General features: G+C 36.7%; 1 protein-coding gene across 8 annotated transcripts in view; it reads right to left on the bottom strand.

Moving 5' to 3' along the window:
- The window catches only part of LOC117421560 (type II inositol 3,4-bisphosphate 4-phosphatase-like), a 353,781-nt gene that overhangs the window by 94,477 nt on the left and 242,999 nt on the right, over positions 1-16,305 (bottom strand). For all 8 annotated transcript variants that reach the window (XR_009329315.1, XR_009329316.1, XR_009329317.1 and 5 more), the window contains 2 exons: positions 14,570-14,717; positions 4,179-4,309 (listed from right to left, as the gene is read on the bottom strand). Coding sequence is in view for 2 of the 8 variants with exons in the window: in XM_059028317.1 (XP_058884300.1) it covers positions 4,179-4,309; positions 14,570-14,717 (279 nt within the window). In the remaining 6 variants the exon portion in view is untranslated. The remainder of the gene's footprint in view (positions 1-4,178; positions 4,310-14,569; positions 14,718-16,305) is intronic.

The raw sequence follows: 16,305 nt of genomic DNA on the forward strand, positions 1-16,305 counted from the left end.
TTACCTTGTGTAGATTTTTTGGATGTACTTGCAACAAAACTTGATTAATCAAGTTTTATTTTTTTTTGGGGGGGGGGGGGGGGGGGGGTTCCAACCAATTCTGATTTAATGTTGCAAACACTGTACATACCAAACACTGGCTGTGATGCTGGAACTTTGTCAGATTGTTGGTGTGTTTTTTCAACCAAAGTTTAAAGGGTTTCATTAATAGTTTGAAATGTACATTTTTCTGAAGTCCAGGAGACCCTGAGGGCAAAACAGGGCAACGGGGCAGTTGTGTCTAAATACAGGGATGCAAAGGTCAGACTATCCAAACGAGTGAGATTTCAACAAATAAAATACAGATAGAAAGGAGATTTGTTAAACGCACCATCATTTCCTTTCTTTTAGGAGTGAGGCTGTTGAAACTGAGACCAAAAAGTTCCTAAAATAAGTGAGTTGGCGTATCTGTAAATCAGTAGTGGTGATTACTTTGTTTACTCTTAGACATCTTTAAATGTTAAGAATATATTTAGAAATGACACCTTGTGCAGGACTGAACGGTTATATAAAAATGCAAAAACAAACAGGAAAATAAAAGCAATGGCAAGCTAAGCCCATCTAGAATTGAAAATGAAAAGCTTTTTTTCCAAATATTCCCAAACCCGAGGCAGAAATTGCATCCAGACATTGTATTTGTTGCCACATTTCTCAATTTCAATGTGTCAGGTATCAACAATGATCTACAACACAAATAAAATACAGAGTTATCAGTAGAATATGTAGATCCCCATGACCAGGGATGGAAATAAGTTCCATTCCTGGTTTTACTGTTTGATAAGACGCACCTGAGCTTGTGTCAATGGGGATAATAAAGTACATATTAAAGCCTGAAATGGGTGAAACTGCTATGCAATAGGGGTCTTATTTCCATCTCTGCCCATGACTTACATCCACTGTATGTATTGTAGAGTATTGTAGTTAAGATATATGTAAAGACGGACAGACAGCTATTTACTATATCCTCAGATGCACTCTAGGATAAGTCATTCTCTAGATATACAATATGTAAAACTGTAAGTGTGCCACACAAAGGCGCCTCCACTTTATGCCTCCACTGTACCCCACCAAATAAAGATTGTGCAGTTGATTTGTTTTATTCAACTGTCAGTTATATGGGATAAAGGTTTTTTATGACACATTTTTGGTATGTTAAATTTATACCAATTACTTTTGATTCTGGTGAAGAACGAACATGGCCATTATTGTTCCTGGATACATTTCAAGCAATGTTTGCTCGAATAAATGTCAATTTAAAATGTTAAATGTACTTTTACAACATTCCCACTACTGCTTATTTATTTATTTTTTTAAACAGACAGACAGTTTTGATATTGTGGATTACATTTCCTGGGTCATTATTAACAAACTGGGGAGGTGCTTTACAAACAAAATGGCACTAGCCTGCCACTCATACTGTCTCTATAGAAACTCTATTGTTTTCTATTGAACATCGCAGTGCTGAAAGCTGTTTTCCAAACATAAGAATGCCTCAGCTCTTATTTAGACAAAAACATGTTGATGTTCAGATGGGGAAACTCATGGATGTTAAGTGTCAAGGTTTACCTGTGTAACTCATGGTTTTTCACAATTTTGAGAGTCTCACGGCCGTGCAATGGATTCTCACGTTTGTGCATAGGTTTGTTATTGTTTGCAAGGTTGCGAAACCCTTTAAACATGATACAGCGGTAAATCCAATACAACTGTCCATGCATATCACCATGAAGAGGTGTACATTACCATTCGGTATTCCTGTAGCTGCTACACAAACTCCCCCCTTACTCCAAAGATAGAATTGCCTTTTGTCTCAAACTGACGGTTTGTCTGCGCGAGCCTTCTAAGTTTCTGTACACAACATGTCTTTACTCGGACAGAGTCTGTCTCGTTCACACAGAAATTACCACAGAAATAAAAGAGAAATGGACATCAATGAGAATTTAATTATTAAACTCGAAAAATCTAATGTTCTTTGTGATGCCAGCGTCAGTGGTTATAAAGACAATAAAAAGAAAGACGCAATATGGTAAGAAATAACAGAACAATTGGAAATTGATGGTATATCTATCTCTCTTTATTTAACCTTAATTTTAGTCAAGGTAACGGGGAGCGCCACACACTGGTTTCGTATTTTTGTAAAATGACACTTCTTTGTTTTAATAATGTTGACCAATAATAATAATAATAATAATAATAATAATAATAATATTCACACACTAACTGAAGATTTTATTAAAACTGAAAATCAATTAAAAAAATGTATATTAAACTCATTTTCTCAGTATTTACAAAGAAATGTGTATAAATGTATTCTTTTTGAATAATTTACATGTTAAACCAGATCACATATAAACATTCATTATTAAATGTCACTTTTTTAGTGTGTGGTGTACCCAGACTATTTCTTAGTTTTATTTATTTTATTTAGTCTCCACAAAAGCAGACAGTATTTTGTTTTCATGACTAGCTACAGTTGTGTTGTGTTGTGTTTTTTTTATTTTTTTTTATGTACTCGTGCTGTATTCATGTCATTTGCTTTGCTCCCGGTGTGCATAGCCCTTAAGTCTAGGTCAGTGGCGTAGCTGTCAGTCATGTGCAAAAATCTTGATCCGTCACCAGCACCCACCACCCCCAAAACAGAACACTTAGGGGTTGACATGTCTGGAAACTAGAGACAGTTTGAGGATATTCAATGGAGAAAGGTGTTTGAACTAAAATAAATCCTCTGATTACAAAGAAAGTACTATATCATTCAAGTAAAGAAGTGGCAGCAACAGTAAGAACAGCAGTTAAAATGTAATATTCAAAAGGTGTTCTCAACAGATTTAAGGGCCTCCACACGCACTTACATTTTGTTTTGTTATTTGCCAGTAGCGAATAATAATTTGAAGTGTTTAGCTTTTTAAAAAGATGTACAGATGCACTTAAAAGGAGAGAAAGTTTAGTCCTTCATTTAAAAAAAATATATATTCTGGGTCAAATTGGACAGCACTCATGTTTTGTAAACTGATTCACTGCTAAAGTTCAGCAATTGTTTGACATCAGGACATTTTTTTTAAATATCAGTAAAATATGCTAAAAGGTCAGTGTTTTAGCAAAATGTTTACTTTTGAATGGTACTACAGTATATATGTTTATTTTCTCATTGCCACACACTACTTTGTTGGGTTTAACCTCCTCACTTCCCGAGGATGTTGGGCTGCTTCATTTTACCAGTAGAAGGATTTTTTCCAGCATGTTTCTGTACAGGCATTCAGTGCTACAAGCTACAAAAACTAATCTTTAAAAAGAGAAGGCAAGATGTGACACAGACTTGCCAAGACATCTTTCCTCTAGACACGTTATGAGACAAATAGGACATAAAAATGCAACACAGATCTGCAAGAGTAAAAGACTATACTTCAGGGAACTAGGATGTCCTAGCAAATTGAGCTGAGGCCTTGGGGCCAGAAAATATTAGTTCAACCTCCGTATTTAACCTCCTTATCTCTTACTTACACCCAGCTGTAATGCTGGTTAAAGCTAGATTAAACTGCCTACAAATACAGCTATAAAAACAACTCACGTGGGCTCCTGTAATACAAAAATATGTTAAGAAGATGTTCAATCTTATATGGAAGAGGAAAGGAGTAGTTTTATCATGCATCACTCATAAGAACATAAGAAAGTTTACAAACGAGAGGAGGCCATTCAGCCCATCTTGCTTGTTTGGTTGTTAGTAGCTTATTGATCCCAGAATCTCATTAAGCAGCTTCTTAAAGGATCCCAGGGTGTCAGCTTCAACAACATTACTGGGGAGTTGGTTCCAGACTCCCGCAATTGTGTAAACTTCTGTCTAAAAATTGTGTAAAATTCTGTGTAAAATTGTGTAAGACTGTAAAAAAAATGCCTCCTATTTTCTGTTCTGAATGCCCCTTTATCAAATCTCCATTTGTGACCCCTAGTCCTTGCTTCTTTTTTCAGGTTGAAAAAGTCCCTTGGTTCGACATTGTCAACACCTTTGTGGTGATAATTGCAAACCAGAATGTATATAAAAATGACACAATCATTTAAACTAATTTAAGTCACCTTACACCGCTTGTAGGATATACACCTACAGTGTACTTACTTGTTAATAAAAGGCATCAGAAAGAATTTCTTACCTGTAAGCTTGTTGATTTCAGTGAGGGTTTCCTGGTAGCTGCTAATAATCTGCCTACAGTGATTAATCACGTCTTTACGAAGATTATCCCAGTGTGGTGAGAGATCCCCCAGCTCCTTCAACTCCTGTATCCTAAATGTAGAAGGGATGCAATCTTCAAATGACATGCAACACAATACAGAAAACAAAGCAACAATCAATTGGGCCCTGCAGAATTAGAGTGATCGAGTAGAGCTACTGTATATAAACAGCAGTTCTGGTATAAACAACCTTTGGTCAAATCTTTGTGACTGAGGTGCTCCATTTGAAACTGTATCTAGCAATATATTTACCTCTGCTTTTTTCCATTTTCATTAATGAATCAATAAATTATTCAACTAGTGTTTTCTACTATTATAACAACCATGACTTGCATAAAGAAGGAAAAACATTGAGTGAAATAGCTCGCATCACTCGATTTTCAAGGTGTGGTATCCGAAGCATAATCAACAAGTACAGAGAAACATCATCTATAATTGGCAAACCCAAGACTGGAAGACCCAAAAAGCTAACAAGGATGAGCAATACTGGAAGATAATATCCTTAAGGAATAGAAAAAAGAAAAGCGTTGAATTGACAACAGAACTGGCAGAAGGCACAGGTGTCGTTGTCCATCAAATCAACAGTACGAAAGTCACTCTTGAAATCAGGACTTAAAGGATGTGTTGCAGTAAGAATACCTCTGTTAAGAAAGGGGAACAAGACTAAAAGGCTCAAATATGCACAAGAACACAGAAATTGAACTATGGAACGATGGTCAAAGGTGCTTTGGACTGTTGATGGATGGACAACGACACCTGTGCCTTCTGCCAGTTCTGTTGTCAATTCAATGCTTGTCTTCTTTCTATTCTATGTTGTTGAGATTTTTTGGACTTATTTCCATAAAATGATGTCCATATTTTTTTCTTTTAAGTACATTAACCATCCCATGCTGTAGTTTTTGTTTGTTTGTGTTTTATTTCAGTCTTTGTTTTCTTCTATTTCATTCATCTGTTCCTCATCTACTGTTATGTGTCTACTCTTGCTGGTGCACTTATTTTATTTATTTTTTGCAGATGGACTGCTGTCTTCACTCAGAAAGTTGGTATTGTACCAGTTATCTGGAGTTTCATCCCCAAATATATTAAAGGAAATAGGTGAAATGTCACTCATTTTTGGCAGTGGTTTTGTAACTAAACAAATAAAATGGCAGTTTGTAATTAATTCAGAATGTAATGGTGCGTAGTAATTTATTTAGTGTGAAGCGGCTCATTATTATGAAAGCTGTTCTATTCGCTAAATATACACACGGTCATGTGATGCTGTTTAACCAATCAAGTTGTTATTTTTCCAAGCCATGTTTTTATATATATATATATATATATATATATATATATATATATATATATATATATATATATATATATATATATATATATATATATATATATACATACACACACACAGTACTGTGCAAAAGTTTTAGGCAGGTGTGAAAAAATGCTGTAAAGTAAGAATGCTTTCAAAAATAGACATGTTTAATAGTTTATATTTATCAATTAACAAAATGCAAAGTGAGTGAACAGAAGAAAAATCTACATCAAATCAATATTTGGTGTGACCACCCTTTGCCTTCAAAACAGCATCAATTCTTCTAGGTACACTTGCACACAGTTTTTGAAGGAACTCGGCAGGTAGGTTGGCCCAAACATCTTGGAGAACTAACCACAGTTCTTCTGTGGATTTAGGCAGCCTCAGTTGCTTCTCTCTCTTCATGTAATCCCAGACAGACTCGATGATGTTGAGATCAGGGCTCTGTGGGGGCCGTTGTCATGTTTCTGTTTCAGTTGATCATTGTGTTTCAATCTACATATTGAATTGATGATCATTAGCACCTGTTTGGTATAATTGTTTAATCATACACCTGACTATATGCCTACAAAATCCCTGACTTTGTGCAAGTGTACCTAGAAGAATTGATGCTGTTTTGAAGGCAAATGGTGGTCACACCAAATATGGATTTGATTTAGATTTTTCTTCTGTTCACTCACTTTGCATTTAGTTAATTGATAAATATAATCTATTAACATGTCTATTTTTGAAAGCATTCTTACTTTACAGCATTTTTTCACACCTGCCTAAAACTTTTGCACAGTACTGTATATACACACACACACACACATACATACATATACACATACACAAACAGGCTAACGTCACTATAACAGACCCTTCTTAGAACGAACACCCGTTTTTAACAATCCCAACAGCAAGAACCGATTTTTTCAATGCAAATTAGCCCTATTAGAACAATCACCTACAGGATCGACCCAGATATAACGATCTCAGTACTGACTGACACTGATCTTTCTCCAGTGTCAAGTGTGTTATTCTCTCAGTGAAAACAAAGACCATGGTTGACTAATTCAAAGATAACGCTAATTCAAAGATGACCTATTGTCGTACGAATCATGCATGACGAATGCAATCGTTGCCTGTCCGTCAAACTGCAACGAGGCAACGGGGTGAGGAGCAACCTACGCTGGATAGTTTTTTTCAAGAGAAAGGACATATAATTACTGTATTCAGCATGTAAGTGTACATTCTTTCCTTTTTCATTTCTTTATTGTTTTCTTTTAAACATACCACAGGGGGAATTAGTGTAATTTATATGTGGAAACAGGTTTGTTTTGTGTGCTTTTTGGAGTTATGTTTGATCAAATGATTGTTTACAGACAGGCGCTCGATTGAGACTTGCTGCCTGCCTGTCTTGTATGTGTGTCTCTGTGCTTTACTATCGTTGGTAGTGTCACATGACCCATTTCTTTACTTTCTGTTTTGTGTTTAATAAATCCAGCGCGCCTGTGTCTGTGTTTCAACTCCAACTCCTCTGTCTTGCAATGCGGTTACCCACACATGTGACATAAGTAGTACCTTGTCACAATACTGTTTAAATGTTGATCAATGTGAAGGAATCGGTGTAATTAACCCTTTCCAGGAATTAAGTAACCCAGTTCCTAGAAGGCTTAGAACATTTAAGTTTCAGAGAAGACTGCAGTGTACAAAAATGAAAGTTGACAAGAAGAAAAAATATATGCACTGTCCCATGCAACCGACTGCGATGTATGACATGCAAATATATTAACTCCCAAACTGACATCAGAGGCCCTAAATCATCACTCCACATCCACAACCCCTTTACATGTACTTCTAAAGTAGCAGTGTACTGCATCATTTGCACAATGCAACCAATTTTGAAGAAACTAAAAGACGTTTAGTACATCGTTTTGTGGAACATTTACGAAGCATTCGAATCAACACCTTGACATTTCCAGTTGTCTGACACTTCAACAGCAATAATCACACTGCAGAAGACATAACCATCTGTGGAATCAGTCAATGTTTTGGTACAAATTCTACTCGGAAGCAAAGAGAATGTGAGCTTATCTTCAAACTTGGAACTTTGGAGCCTCTTGGAATGAACATTCTATTCTGACATCATCTTAACATCACCCTCAGAATATTTGAAAATCAACAAGTTTACTGCACTGTGTTTACTTTTCTTTCTACACAGCTGAAGGGCTTTTGCCCGAAACGTCCTGAAATAAATGTTTTTTTTAATCATTTAAACTTTTTGTGTACATTTTTTTTTTTTTTTTTTTGTGTACATCAATTTTATTTATTTATTTATTTTTCATATTTTTTATACTTCACTACATATCCTCTTTCCAAAAACTGTTCACCAACCTGTACATTATGTAATCTAAATGTTTCTATCCTTGTGGGGAGCAAGGGAAACACGTAAAGTAAGAGACATTGACAGATAATTGTCCAACTTGCCACTGACAACAATTTGTATAAAAAATATGTCTTACTGTTTTTTCCTCCAAATTACACCCTGATGTGAAACACAAAGACAATGCAAAAGAAATAATGTTTCTCTTGGAGTACTCAAGGTGTCTCTACATACTAAACTATCCTTCTGCATGTCGGCCCAATGCACAAGAGCCTTATGCTTCTCTGCTACAGTACTAATAATGTCCCTTTTATCTTTGACAGCTGCCTGGCAAATTCAAGAGTGTCTTCACCCTGTCTTCTGTTATCTGGTGGCAAAAAGTTGTAATGGACAATACGTTGTCATTAGTGTCACGCAATTGTTGGAGGTCGTTAAGAAAAGCATGAAGGCAGAAGGCAAGCTGACACCAAAAATGTTCTTCCTAAAGCAATTCTGTGTTCCTGTCTTGTCGTAGAACTGTGCATTTGAGTTTGACTTATCACTGTCATTTCTCAAATTAGGGGTGGGCCATTGTAATATGATGTATGCATTGCACTCTGTCTAGGGCGCTATAAAAATGACAGCTATTATAATGAAATCCATTGTTTAATATCCTCACACATACTGTGAAAGACAGGATTACTGTCAACCTGGAGAGAGTCTTAGATTCTAACTAAGATTCAGAAATGTCCCTGAAAGCTGCAGAGCCCTGACATTACATTCAACTTAATACTATGATATGATTTCTCCTTAGTGCCAGTTTACCACACATATCAATAGAATAGACAAAATCATCTCTCATAGACAGTCTATGCTATTTGCATTCTGCAGCGGTAGTTTAAACTAAAGACACAAGCTTGCCAGTACTGCACTGTGAATCACTTAGTCATGCTCCTACTACCACAACGGCACAAGGTTATACATGAATATTAAAGCTATTCTTTAACTCAGGAAGCAAAACAGATCTAAAAGAGTGGGTTGTCTTTTTCATGTTGACTTCAGTGTAGTCTGGAAAAGAAGAACACTACTTGTTGGAGTGTAGAGTATATCAGAGGTAGCAGCTTTAAATGTGCACATAATGCTTCAGTTTTCTAATACAAGACCTTTAAACTAAACTATATCAGTCACGGCAGTGGAGCTTAAAGTATCTTCAAGCCAGCAGAAAGTATTAACTGTATTTACTTTTGAAACACCTATACATTTAACAATTGCAGCTCAAAATGAATCACTAGAAGAAAAAAACCATGCAGACTCTGCATAGCAAATTATCTACACAAACCAACAAGTGTGTGTCTCAAGCTTTTGGGCTGCTTGAAATTGCAAAGTGGTGAATGCACTGCATCAAACCATTTCCGTTTTAGAACATCCCCAATGTACCCTTAATCACTTCAACGAAGTAGCAAACTGCTAACACACCACCAGTCCCCTGCCTCGCAACATTGCAGAGCTCAGCACCCTGACTGATGATTTTTCCTCTCTAGTACATGACCACTTCCTTTCAGAACAAAATATACTTAACTCAAGCAAGGCTGCACAATAATGAGTCTCAATCACCAACTGCAACAAACTACCTTCTTGCATTCTCTTTTCAAAAGTGCACTGATTTACGTAAATACATTTGAATGATGTATTATAGGAATGTTAAAAGGTGATATCCTTGTGCATTCAAATCCAGCGAGAGGTTTATGACAGCCTGATAATGGGAGCTTATCTAAGGCAGCCAGGTGGGTTTAATTTCCAACAGTTTAGAAAAGGACATAAATAATTTACCTCATTAGCAAGATGTTCTGTCCCCTTAACTGTCTCATGGAAATATGGCTTGAAAAGCTGTACATGGGATTTTAACACTTCTAGCAGGGACTTTTTTTGCTAGCAAAAACCCAATGCCAGAATGTGTTCTGCTACCCTTGTTTTGCTCAAAGCTGAAGCATTACAAACTGTTGAGCAGAAATCAAACATGTCACTTACAGTTCAAAGGGAAGTGTTTAGACAAACTATCAGTTTCCCCTTTGTCTGAGTGCTATTTAATAGCAGTGACAAATAACATAACCATTCATTACAGAATGCACAGTACTGTGCAGTATATGTTCAGCTGGGGAAGGTACTATGTATGTGTGTGTGTGTGTGTGTGTGTGTGTGTGTGTGTGTGTGTGTGTGTGTGTGTGTAGTGCCTGTATTAGGGTCAAACCCTAAACACCTGTGTATTGCCTTACGGCAGTATCAAAACGACAGTCAAAATAAATAACATACAGAACATGCACAATGCTATCCAAACTACACAATGTTTGTTTTTCCATTTGATAAAGCCACTCATGCACATCAAAATATTATAAATATATTTCACGCTTCTTTCATTTCTGATTACCATTCAAATTTTGTTTACATTAATTTATATTTAAAATACAACTCCTGTTCGATCAAGACATTCTTTACATGAGTGTCAGTCTCATGGTTAAGCCCAGACTGGCATTTAAAGATGTAAGCACTATGATTCAATTCACTGCACTCAAATTATATTACATTTTTTATCCTAATTAATAAGATTCTATGTGTATTTTATGCTACTGCTTTGCCTTCCCTCGATAGATTTATATTTATTAAATAATACATCAAACCAGGCAAAGCTCCCTTGACACACAAGTCTTGTTTCCAGACATGAAAAATTAGAAAAAAATAAATGAAACTACAGACTAGGTGTGCAGCAGACAAACTCATGAGCCGTTGGTGTGTCTGGAGGCCTTGGTTTGAACCCAGCTTCGGTAAGATATGTTTTGTGGTCTTAAACACTGCATTTTTTATGGGGATAAAAAATGGGCTGTTCTGTACCATTTCTATCACCTACTAGCATCCTGGTTGTGCAAGATCTTGATATGGTTCATCTTGCTGTGTAACATTTTTAATACAATTAAAAAAGCAGCTTAAGTGTGGTGGCTGTCAGCCTGTGGGCAACAAACCCTAACATAAATGACAATGAGACATGCAGGGGTCAGAGGGAGAGTTTTGAGGAGGCTCCTGGGTTTACATTACCTTCCCATTCCTCAGCAGGGCAAAAATCAGTAGCATCAAAGGCATCAGCAGTTCAGACTTGCTGACTGAAGGTAACATTAAATGACAGGTGAGGCAAACAAAATAAAAGCAGACAAAAAGTAATTGAAGTGGAATCTTTACAAGGTTTTGTCTTCAATATTAGAACATTCTACCGAGAGACGTTTCACTTCCCAGTTTAATCAATTCTAGATTGCAGTTCCCGGGCTACCTGCTCTAGACTGATACACTGTCTCATTTGGGAGGACAAAGGGCCTGAGAGCTTCTGCAAGCACATACAGTGGTTGCCTTTTTGGTGCCAGAGAGTTGCAAAATAATACATACAGCTCTGGCCAAACGTTTTGCATCACCTAGGATTTTAGGATTGAGACAATACAAAAATAAAAAAAAAATAGAAATGTTATGAACACAATTTAGATCTTTTATTTAACATCATTTAATCAAAGAAACTACAAAATGATATCGCAAGTGTTTACCGGAAACCTTAATAGTAGTACAGTATTTCATGTTAGATTTTGAAATGTCAAATTTTTGTCAGTTTTTCATTAACTATATGGGGAACTACAAAGCGGTATGTAATTCAATATGTTAACATAACATTATTCAGCAGGTTTCATTCGACTTTATGAAACAAAATGTGTTATTTCTATAGTGATGCAAGACTTTTGTCCATTGCTGGACATCTGTCTTTCTTTAGGCACCCCTGGTGACCACAGCTTGTATATTTTAGTCCAGACACAAGTAACTATACACTAACACAGAGACACACTTAACAATATTCAAATGGTCAAATAAATTACACAATTACAGGACTTCAAAACAAGTGATTACTGGTAAAGCACTCCAATCATCTGGGGCTATAATAGTAGAAAGAATATCTGCCTAAGGCAAATTTGACCTTAGTCACTACAGTATGAGTTAAAAAAATAAGTATGTATACTTTGATGTGTAAGTGTTTTGGTCATCTGAAATTCCGTGGCTAGTTCACCAGTTAATATAATTCACAGTGATGTGTATGGCAAGTCTTGACAAGTTGACACCATAGTTGCTCATAAGAATTTGATCAGGATATATGCTGCTGCAGTTTGTACCAAGTGTACACTATAATGTGTAATCATCTGATGAAAAAAAAGAATACAGTAAATATCCAATAATCATAATTTCTTAGCAGACGTCAGAGTTAGATTTAGTTGCTAATAGTGTGTTATGATTTAAAGAGATGGGATCCCTGCAATGTTGCAGTCCTTTGAAATTCTGCTGATATATGTTTATGTATTCGAAAACTGATTTAAAATTCCGGAAACGAGTAAATTATTTAAAAATTGCTTCTTGAAGAAAAGCTACATGTCTCAGTCTTTTTAAAAAGAGTCTATTTTCAGAGTTTCAACTTCATAATTCATCTAACCTCCCTATGAAACACCTGCAAATTGAATTCACCAAAGAAATGTCAAAACACTAATCAAAACCTTTTTTTTTTTTTTCTTCTTCAAAAAGCTCTCTAGCAATTATGGTACACCCACACCTGAAGAGATTAAAGAAAAACAACTGTGTCAGCATCAAAACCAAACATGGAGAAGACAAGCCTCAATTACACTACGGCACAACTCGCAGGCTTAAAGGTTAGTTACACACTCGGCTCTCTCAAGACTCTTACACCAAGTGTGGACATAGAGGGTCTGTCATGATGCCTATCAAAATAGCAGGACTATTAGAGGACTGAGAAAACTTTACACCACATATAGCTACAGCAAGAATAAAAGGCACTGAAAGTGAGGAGTAATTGTATATAATTTGTATGCTTTACCCACATACACCACTGTATTGTACAATATGAGTTAGCGTTTTAGGACGGGGTTAGAGTTTACAGTTATTCAATGTCATATTTTAGGACATGATTTGAACAAAGACCAGAACTTAAAATGCTGAGATTTGTGAACTTTTCATGGTAAACACTGCTTTGAAGCACCTGTGCTTTGTATTTTCTCAGATTCTACAGCTGCAGTACCACTGTGCAGACTGCAGTCAGATATCCTGCCTTATACAGCCCTGTTGGCTAGGCTGATTCTATTTTTGTGAAAGCAGGATACCTCACACATTTGGTGAATCAGGAATCTTACACAGTATCTCAAATTAGAAAAAAAAAGTCACTCACAGTCTGGCAATCCTTCTTGACACATTTTAAATGGCTAACGTGTTCTTCTTTTCCTCCCCTTATCCTAATGACTCACCTTTTCTCTCTTATTTTTCTATTTTTTCAACCTTTGTGTTTTGTTTATTATGATTGGTTGATGAGGATTGTCTTGAAGATTTTTAAAAATGTTTTAACTCATAAAAAAAAAAGATTAATTGATTGAGAGTAATATCTATTTCTTACAGAATAGTTTTTAGCTGTGTCTTGGTGCATGACACTATTTCTCTGTTTGAGTGAATCTGAGATAGCAGGGAATTGCACAAACGTGGTGTCTAACTGGCAAAGGCCACCCTGTCACCAACCGATGTCAGACACATCTTGGGTTCTGCCAGCAGCTGATCAGCAGGGAATTGCAGAGGACGAGGATCCTGGTGAGGAGTAATCAGCTCTGACAGATAAAAAGGATCTTTGCCTGAGGGTCAGACGAACCAAGAGATTTTCAAATAATTTCTCTGTTTAATGGGAAGCCAGTTAAGATCAGACAAAATCAAGGAAATGTCTTTTCTGAAAGGGGGCTGCTCCTTTAGTTAATCTCTCTGGGCCCCCACACATACCCACACTGCACAAAGCCAGAGGTTACACAAAGCCCCTGCTGGAATTCAAACCTGTGAACGTACACTGACAAGCCAAAACTTTAGGCAACGTAAGTAAAGTTAGAGACTCCCCTTGTCTGCAATGTGTGCTACTGTATGTGCTCATATGAAGTGACATGGGATCCTGGCTGCCAGACCTGAATAAGCTGTGTGAGAGTCGTTCAGCAACAAGTCAAGCAGAAGGATTTCAGTGACTTCACAAGGGGCATGATAGTTGATGCAACTTGATTTTTTACTTTTACATAATACAAAATAATGGCCAACAAAGCCAAATATTACTTTAACATAAGAGATGGCTTCTACAGTGCTATCCATAAATCTCATTATTCTTTGGACTTGATCTCTGTGCCTTGAAAAGTATCTTTATATAACATTTGTTGTGTTAGTCGCTCTTAATAATTTTGAAATAAACAGCTTATTAAATCCTTTGGGGCTCTTTGTGATGGCCCTTTTTGAACATAAACTGTTTCATATATTAACAGAGTTTCTTCCATCCACCCTGCTACCATCCTCCCACCCACTGCAACAGCCGTATTCAGCAAGTCTGTATTCAGCAAGTCTGATTTCACCCAAGGTTTTCTTCAAGATCATATTAAACACAAAATCCTTGCTGGATAAATTAAGATTTTTGTTGAACCCCTGGCAATATAAATTAAACCTTTCTTTTTTAGCTTTGTTTAACAGACTTGAAATAATGCAGTTGCACTCTACATAATATCACATCCCCTCACGTCCACTAAATAACACTGCCAGCTCTAATGGTAGCTTACCTCCTCATGTCTTCTTGTATGTAAAGTGTCATCAGCTGCTTGGGGATGTTAAAGGATAGAGTGCATTCTGCCATCTGTTCTCGAATGAACATCCACTTGCTGTCGACAGTCTGAAATCTGTACACTTTACAGACTGGGTTTTTAAATACTGCAAGAAAAAAAAAAATTATCTAGTGGTTATATACTAGAATTACAAAAACTAAAAACAAACAAACTACACAGAACCACCATGCTAAAATAACTGAGGCAAGACACTATTTTTACTTTAAAAAATAAACAGTAACACATATTTGAGGACTTCTTTCTTCATCATTGTTTTCATCATTTACACACAGTAATTTGTCCTTGCCCATGAGTAAATCTGGACCTGTTCTAGATTTACATTTAGTGGAAAATCACCCTGTGGCAGGGCAGGATCCCTGCACATGAAGAGTGGGTTTTGTGTGTATATATTTTTAAATAGTATTGTGTAAAAATGTATGTCATGGCAGATCGTACCCATTTTAAAATTATATTATGGTTTATTGTGAAGGCTGGCACTGCTTTGAGGCAAATACACTTGAAATGCTGTATCAATTCTAATGTAACACTGACATGGTCGATTCGCACAGGAATAAAAAGAAATGAACGGTTAGCACGGGACTACGTTTCCGAAACCACCTGTTTATGTGGTGATTTTCAGCCCCGTGCCAATCAGACTTAAGACACCTTTTAATAAGTCAACAATCCCTGCTAGTGCTGAAAACATTTTAGGCTGTGATTAAAAAGAATAGACTGACCTCCCCAGAGACCAGAGCTTTAATCAGTCCATACTCTAGGCCCAAGCACTGTATTGCAGGAGTCAACACAGCAGGTATGGAACTCCTATTGAGCTTTAGTCCCAGTGTAAAGGTAACAAGCTCAGGGGTGTCTTATTAAACTAAAAGTAAAACAAAAAATGGATACAACTGCTATGCAATGGGAGTGTTATTTCCATCCCTGCACAGTCCATAAAGTACCTCATATTCACAAAACCAACCAACCAAGCTTAACACTAGAAGCCCCGCGGCAGTCATTTTTGCGGTTTTTGGTTTTAAAATGTAATTTTCTCCAGTCGTGTAACGCATATGGGGCTGTGCGTTCGTGTTCCTTTCTGTCCGTATATATTAAATATTCTCACAAAGCATGAAACGCGGGAGTGCAGAAATAAAGGAGATATATTACATTATACCTAAAAGCCCCGGAAGCAGTTACATTGACGGCCACACGGAAAACAATTGTATTTTGATTATTCAGAACGGTATTCTACTTTATTGTTTTTATTTACCAGTCCGCAATGTGTTTAGCTGTAATCAGATTCGTCTCTACTTTCTGCCTGAGTGAATGACTGACAGTCTATTCTTTTCAATCAGCCTTTTGAAGGCTGGCACCTGCTTGCCAGCTGCGCTGTTTTGGTCAGTCAATTAGCTTCGGCACTAGTGAAAATAAATACCAGAGACCGTGGAGTTTTACAAAGCAACAAAATATGGAGTTGATGTTTTGGATCAGATGGCACGGAAGTATTCTGTGAAAGCTGGCTCCCGACAGAGGTCTGTTCAGGTGTTTTACAATGTATTGGACCGAGCAGCCATCAACTCTTGGGTATTTTACAAAGAATGCACAGAGAAGAATTTACCATTGAGAGAATATATTTTACAGTTAGCACATCAACTTCGCAAGAAGCATTTTGAACAGAGGGAGACTGCCAAGCGTGTACC

The sequence above is a fragment of the Acipenser ruthenus genome, chromosome 1, assembly GCF_902713425.1.
Source record: "Acipenser ruthenus chromosome 1, fAciRut3.2 maternal haplotype, whole genome shotgun sequence".
In the NCBI taxonomy this organism is placed as follows: Eukaryota; Metazoa; Chordata; class Actinopteri; order Acipenseriformes; family Acipenseridae; genus Acipenser; species Acipenser ruthenus.